This window comes from Schistocerca cancellata, chromosome 1 (assembly GCF_023864275.1).
Source record: "Schistocerca cancellata isolate TAMUIC-IGC-003103 chromosome 1, iqSchCanc2.1, whole genome shotgun sequence".
NCBI classification, from domain to species: domain Eukaryota; kingdom Metazoa; phylum Arthropoda; class Insecta; order Orthoptera; family Acrididae; genus Schistocerca; species Schistocerca cancellata.
This window is the reverse complement of record NC_064626.1, coordinates 1,082,582,197-1,082,589,896: the sequence shown is the minus strand read 5'-3', so window position 1 is coordinate 1,082,589,896 and position 7,700 is coordinate 1,082,582,197. Positions and strand designations below refer to the sequence as shown.

The window sequence follows — 7,700 nt, the reverse complement described above, 5'->3', positions numbered from 1 at the left end:
CGCCCTGTATGTATATACACCGGAATGAGTGTAGTAGCATGTTGAAGGGAGCTTTTATTGTGATGAGCAGTAGTCTGCATGTGCTACAGCAGCGAAAATGTACCGCTGAAGTACGCTTATAAGCTGTTTATGTCCGCCCAAGTCCGGAGCGGCTGCTGACATTGCCCATTCCGCAGCTGGCACGACGCCTTCATATGTGTAGGCAGCAAGCCAGGCAGAGAAACAGCGACAGCGGCTCGAGACTCCTGGAGGCAGCAACGGAGGAACTGGTTGGCCGCAAGACACGAAGGCCGCTGCTGATTGGCCAAGAAGCCTTCGGTCAGCCAATGAGCGGCCGTTGTCCCACCTTTCTTTGCCCACGGTGAGAGCTGCCGCGAGGAATGAGGTAGGAAGGCCAGCCAAGGCGAGGTTTCACCGGACGGCAGGCGCAGACCGACGGAAGTGCCGGAGCCGTGACGTAGGGGTTGGGCAGGCTTCCACGATGGAGGCAGGGTGAGCGCGAGTCAAGTTTGTTTCGTTTGTCAGCCCGAACGGGCGGCACACGTCGGTCCGTCAACAGCAACGTACCAGCTTCCAGGCACCAACAGTGACGTCACAACCGCGGCGTAAGCAACAGGTCGATTCCGTCACTCTCCAAAATACGTCAGAAGTGTTCTCCCGCGCATCTTTCGGTATTAGCGTGCGGTGATATCAACTCGCGAACGAGCAAGCAACTCAGCTGGAATACGTGCAACAGATACATTGGTTTGCGTTAGCGAGTGCAATTTTTGTGGAAGTGTGTCAACAAAGTCGTGACAGACGTGTGAAATTTTACTGTTACAAGTGATTTGTGTGAAAGAAGATAATTCCTAGGGCAACATCGTGTTAATATTGTCTGGAAAACAGAAGCAGGTTGTTAGGAAGATTGTGTTTTTCGACGCTAAGGATTCGGAGAAGGAAAATGACCGCCTCTTCAGCAGCTTTGTGGGTCTTTCTGCTCTTCACTTTTCACGAGCTGAACACAGGTAAGGAAAATAAAGTGCTTACCTTGTCCATTCTGCACAGTGTTGAATAATGCGACTGTACTGTAAATAAAGACTCAGGAAGAAACATAACCAGTCCTAGCAAGCAGCTGTTTGTGTCTGTATCATCTTCTAATTGCTGTTTTTCTCTAACAGTCTTCCAGCCATAAGGAGGTTTTTGTTTCCGTGTTTACTGTTTGCTTGTTCACTGCACTTCATAATAAAAGTTCAGAAATCATTAAAATGAGAGGAAATTCATTTATTATGCAATTCCATTTACACATTATCGCTGTGTAATATATGCGTTGTTTTGGAGTGTATAATTGATATCAATTTACATCCTCTCATTACTGTACAAAAATTAAGTGGATATCTGAATTTAAAGTCGTAGTGAACTTATTTAGCATGGTGACCTAGTAGAACGATAGGTGCCGAGCAGCAACAGTATTCCGCGACGAATTTACTGTAGGAAATTTCATTATCGTAGTCTCCATTATTTTAGTGATTGCTTTCTGCCTTATAGGTAAGGTTTCGTGCATGATTCCATATCGAAGGACTTGTTACCAATATAATCAAGGGAGACTGGTACAGCGATTAATCTCTCTTAAGAATTTATCAAGACTGCAGCGTGGGAGCATGTTTAAGACATTGCGGTTTCCATTAATATTTCCGCACAATAAAACCACAGCTCCCCAACAGATCTTGTTCTGGAAGAACAAAGTTCACCCCCACTCCCCTCTCCAACACGTATGCATAATTCAGCAGCATCCCACTTCCACCGTAAGGAGTGCACGATCATCTATCGAATTACTTCCGCCCACCACGCTGTGTTGGTTTCCATCTTACATTGGCACGTATTATAATAAAATTAAGTAAGAAATAAAACGACTGCAAGGACAGTTAGTCGTCCATATGACTCTTCTGAAACGAAGAGAACCAGAAAATTAACGCTCCAAAGATAATGAACGCAACCAAGCAGTTAACGGTACACCCAGTTACATGTATTCCCCCTCCACTGCCGTCATCGCCTCCCCTCCACCTATTCTACTCTGTAGCTTCAAATTGGCTATCAGTTAAGAGGCAGCTACTTTTAACTTTATTCCTTCAACAATACTTATTCTCAAAGTATTGTTGCTTCGAAGATCGACTAGTTTTGTATCAAATGGGGAGTCGCGTTTGTCATATGTAATAAAGTATATCGGTAATTAATGCTTTTGAAAATCCCGCCACGAGAATAGTACTTACGGAATTAGTTGAACACTACTAGTCTCTCAAATGGTACAATGATGTGAAGTAATAAGGTTAAATCATTTCCAATTCTTATCATTACTGACACGTTACTCCGACAGTAATGGATCACCATTTTCAGGATTCAAAGCTTCGACATTCAGTTACGCTTGACATTTAACAGATAATTCAGATAGCCCCGAAATAGGAACGAACAGCTCTTCCACTGGGTCCATGGGTTTGTATTAAAGCAGATCTTGCTGGCTACCATTTTCCAAAAATTATGGTCCTCACTGAAATAGCCTGGTGTTCCCGACTCATCTTTTTTGTAGAAGTAGTTCGTTTTCTTATGTAATCTTCAGTTTCTCAAACTTCCTAAGCTTAGCTTGTTTTCGCCCAAAATAGAATACCTGCTTCCGGGAGTTCCAGAGCTCACATGCTTGTTTCGTGTTTGTGTGTTTTTTTTTATCATTTTCTGTAAAATGTAACTAACTCTACGATGACAAGATTGTATTCCAAGAACAAGTTCAAAAATCTCATGTACATTTTAACAGAGCTATAGTAGAAATAAAACATGCGGTTGCTTGCCGGTTAAGTCCGTCAGACTGTGACAGAAACATCGACGTGAGCTGTCCTCGTCTCGTGCTAGTCGCTTCCGGTTCATTAACAAGCATTCCATATATAACTCCGCAACGAATGTCCGAAGTTCCCAGTCCATCCTCAACAACAGTTGCTTTTTCAGTGACCATCAGAAAGGAGATTAAGGATAAGTGAAAGGCGTGTACAACGTACCTTGGTATCACCCTGGTAAGACGAACAAAGTGGTAGTAACTTCGCCAAACCATACCAGTAAATAAGCAGTCACATGTAATTGCTTAATTCTTTGTTATCTTGGTTGTGATGTGGAGCTGATGAATGATGCTGACATTGATGAGTTGTGTTGCCGTAAATGTTGGTACTAAAATCCACAGATATCCAAACGTAGGATGAAGGCGAGGAGGGACTTGAAAGGCCTGTAAAAATTAACCCATACGTCACTACTCATCATAGTAATTGCATAAATTTACTTGAAAGGTAAAGAGATTTTACACTTCGCGTTTGGCATCACAAAACAACAAGAATTCACACTCTATAATTACACACACAGACACTGCAACGAATTGATGGAAGTCAAGTTACTCAGCAGTGTGGACAATTTAATAGTGGTTGTTGTACAGAGTTACCGATTGCAATCAAACAAGCTAGACGTAGTATGAGAGTAAGTTGCTAGCCATTGCTTACATGTTATATATTGACATAGCGCACCAGTAGAATATAAATGTTAGATTCTTTAACTTGAAAATGGGACATTAGTGTCCCGGATAAGGCTTCTTCGGACATCAATATAAGGGGAGAAAAGCTGATTAATGGGGACGTATGACAACCCTAGTGATGACAATATAGTTTGTTAAGCAACGTCCACGTCCTCTCTTCCACCCATTTCATTGCTGAAGACGAATTTAGATGTTTTATGCATTATATTCAGTCATACCTAATTTATGATACATCGAATGTTTTCAAATGGCTCTGAGCACTATGGGAATTGTAAGATCTGAGGTCATCAGTCCTCTAGAACTTAGAACTACGTAAACGTAACTAACCTAAGGACATCACACACATCCATGACCGAGGCAGGATTCGAACCTGCGACCGTAGCAGTCGCGCGGTTCCAGACTGAAGCGCCAAGAACCGCTCGGCCACAACGGCCGGCCTCGAATGTTTTCTGCAACCGTACCATCAAACTATCATTAGCGTTTCATAAAGACGATAATGAATGACACATAATCGACCCAGGGCAGCACTAAAAGACATCATAATAGTTGCTAGATCAGTGGTTATTTCTACTGTAAAACTAAGTCTTACACTAACTGGAAGCACAGCCCCTTTAATTACTTCGTTCTCATTTAAATGTAATTAGGTTTACACCAGGAAAATACCCCAGTGTCCGCTTATGTATGTTACCTGCTTGTATACGATAAATGTTGTGTTAACTCCTCCTTAGACATAAACATAGCTTTCTCAAATCCTGATGCTGTAGTAAGCAGCTCACGGTTTATTTACTAGATGCAGAAATTTACAGTGGTGTCGAAGCTGATGCCGTGTTCCTTGACATCGGGGGAAAATCGTCCCTAAGGTTTGGAATGTCACCTACTGAACAAAATATGTGAAATACATGCAGTCTTACAAAGTATGCAACTTCTCTGAACACTGACAAGCAGAATTCGATAGTTCGCTGTCAGTGGCAGATAAAGTTGCGTCAAGCGTACATACTACCATTGCTATTCGCGATGGGTATAAACTAGCACACGACTCCATAAATGTGGAGATGCTTCACCACTTTATCCAGTAATTAAGCGCTCTGCCTTAATGAGTTGTCTTCTTCTCAAGTCCCCATCCGAATTAGATCGTTTACTAGCTCATCACTGCAACTCGCTGTACCCGTGGGCGATATTTACTGTGTCTGCGTACGTGTTTCTTCTTTTCCTTCTCCCAAGTCTATCATATTTGCCACATGACCAACAAGTTCGATCAGCAAGTTTTTCATGATGCTTCTGATCGGCTTTTTAGACAATACATCACATAGTTTTCTGAGGTCAAGATGGGTGATACTTTCAAACACTGGGTTGGTCCCTAGGGTGTGCACAGTTACTATAACTGATAGAGGACATTGCACTAAATGACGGTCCCTCATTTTTAATTGTGGCTCGTTATTCAGACTTTCTCGTGTAATGAAACCTTTTTATCATCATTAACCATTATATTACATTACTAATTTATCGCGGGATCATCTTACAATAATACAGGATTTGACGCCATAATACTATGAAAATAAGCACTTCAAAAATATGCCTACACACACGATATATATATGGTTGTTGTTGTTTTTGTGGTCCTCAATACAGAGACTGGTTTGATGCAGCTCTCCATGCTACTCTATCCTGTGCAAGCTTCTTCATCTCCCCGTACCTACTGCAACCTACATCCTTCTGAATCTGTTAAGTGTATTCATCTCTTGGTCTCCCTCTACGATTTTTACCCTCCACGCTGCCCTCCAGTACTAAAGTGGTGGTCCCTTGATGCCTTAGAATATGTCCTACCAACCGATCCTTTCTTCTAGTCAAGTTGTGCCACAGATTTCTCTTCTCCCCAATTCTATTCAATACCGCCTTATTAGTTATGTGATCTACCCATCTAATATTCAGCATTCTTCTGTAGCACCACATTTCGAATGCTTCTATTCTCTTCTTGTCCAAACTATTTATCGTCCACGTTTCACTTCCATACAAGGCTACACTCCATACAAATACTTTCAGAAACGACTTCCTGACACTTAAGTCTATATTAGATGTTAACAAATTTCTCTTCTTGAGAAACGCTTTCCTTGCCATTGCCAGTCTACATTTTATATCCTCTCTACTTCGACCATCATCAGTTATTTTGCTCGCCAAATAGCAAAACTCATTTACTACTTTAAGCGTCTCATTTCCTAATCTAATACCCTCAGCATTACCCGATTTAATTCGACTACATTCCATTATCCTCGTTTTGCTTTGGTTGATGTTCATCTTATATCCTCCTTTCAAGACACTGTGCATTCCGTTCAGCTGCTCTTCCAGGTCCTTTGCTGTCTCTGACGGAATTACAATGTCATCGGTGAACCTCAAAGTTTTAATTTCTTCTCCACGGATTTTAATTCCTACTCCGAATTTTTCTTTTGTTTACCTTACTGCTTGCTCAATACACAGATTGAATAACATCGGGGGTAGGCTACAACCCTGTCTCACTCCCTTTCCTATCACTGCTTCCCTTTCATGCCCCTCGACTCATAACTGCCATATGGTTTCTGTACAAATTGTAAATAGCCTTCTGTTCCCCATATTTTACCCCTGCCACCTTCAGAATTTGAAAGAGAGTATTCTAATATATATATATATATATATATATATATATATATATGTGTGTGTGTGTGTGTGTGTGTGTGTGTGTGTGTGTGTGTGTTGTGTGTGCCGAGCGGTCTTTGGCGCCTTGCCACGGTTCGCGCCGCTCCCCCCCGTAGGGGTGTGTGTGTGTGTTGTCCTTAGCGTTAGTTAAAGTAAGATTAATAGTCTGTAAGCCTAGGGACCGATGACATCAGCAGTTTGGTTCCATAGGAACTTACCACAAATTTCCAAAATGTATGCTTGTATGAGGATGGAGAGGTCATTGGGCGTAGCCTTGCTGAAGGAATGATTTAAGAAAACCTAAAACAGGGCGGCCAGGTAGAGCAAAATTCATCCTCCAGATGTTTAAAAACTGTGCTGCCTCATTCGGATGGTCCATATTGTACGATGGCTTTTGATAAACACGCAGTTTAGTCAAGTTATTATAAAACATTGTTTTGTTCCTCGTCGCTGCGCACATAAAGGACAAGCGCTGGTGATTCGTGAACTTTGAACATGCTGCTATGACACTCGCACTATCTCCAGTCTGTGTGTAAAATTGACTCCAGGCTCGTAAACGCGCCTCTATAAACACCAACATGAACATCTTCATGTCCTTTCCTTCCACCTGAAAATCTTAGTCAGCGCCCGTCCATGATGAGTGAGATGTTGAACTCGGGATAATGAGACGACATTACTAACATGCACTAAACACACTGGAACATGAGTTTCTTCTAAAAGCAGCACGTTGTGATCATGTACTCTAATGCGAACTGGTTTTGCAGTTATCCCCTTTCGTTATGAACCACTACTGGAATCCTCTAAATAGTCTCTGATTGTGTAGCGTGCGTTATTTGAGAATATGATTTGGCTGATTTTCGAATAGATGTATTTGCCTTTTTAAACAGATGTCTTTAGTAATCTTTTGCATCTGCTCAGGCAATGTATTATATGGTTTAAATCCCTGACAGGAACGTTGCTTTGAGTTTTTTTGTTCGTGTTTCCTTGGTAATGTAGGTCCAAACTGACGCTTGCTCCACGACTATGTATAGAACTATTAGTGAAGCACTTGACATTGTTGTCCCTCACGCGATTTATTGCTCACCTTACGATCACTGGGGAACTGTGAGATGGAATTTGAGCCAAAATTCACCTGCTTACAAATGTGCAGCTGTACTGCACAGGTTCTCGGCAACCTCCGTTCACTCATTTAATGCTCCATTGCAATAGCTCCTTGCTCGCGGAGCAAAACTTACGGCTTCGTAAACCTTGGCGATAGCGTCAGAGTGCACTAAGGCTGTGAATGGAATACTGTTCTGGGCTCTGGTCTGTAATACCCTGAGCCCAGTTGTGTTGCAATGGCGTCAGTTGTGCAAGGCAAGCGCGTCGACTTTCCGGGCTGTCGACTATTCACGAGCGGCCGTTGCTGCTCTTTATGACTGTACTGTATTCGTAAATGCGCCCATTTCTGATAACGCGAAGTTCCATGAAATGTTTGGTGTGGGTCTGATAT

General features: G+C 42.3%; 1 protein-coding gene across 1 annotated transcript in view; it reads left to right on the top strand.

Annotated features, from left to right (window-relative positions):
* The first annotated feature begins 397 nt into the window (after positions 1–397).
* The window catches only part of LOC126091092 (tyrosine kinase receptor Cad96Ca), a 481,814-nt gene continuing 474,511 nt past the window's right edge, over positions 398–7,700 (top strand). The window contains exon 1 of the mRNA XM_049907035.1: positions 398–1,004. Within this exon, the coding sequence (XP_049762992.1) occupies positions 941–1,004 (64 nt within the window). The 5' untranslated portion in view covers positions 398–940. The remainder of the gene's footprint in view (positions 1,005–7,700) is intronic.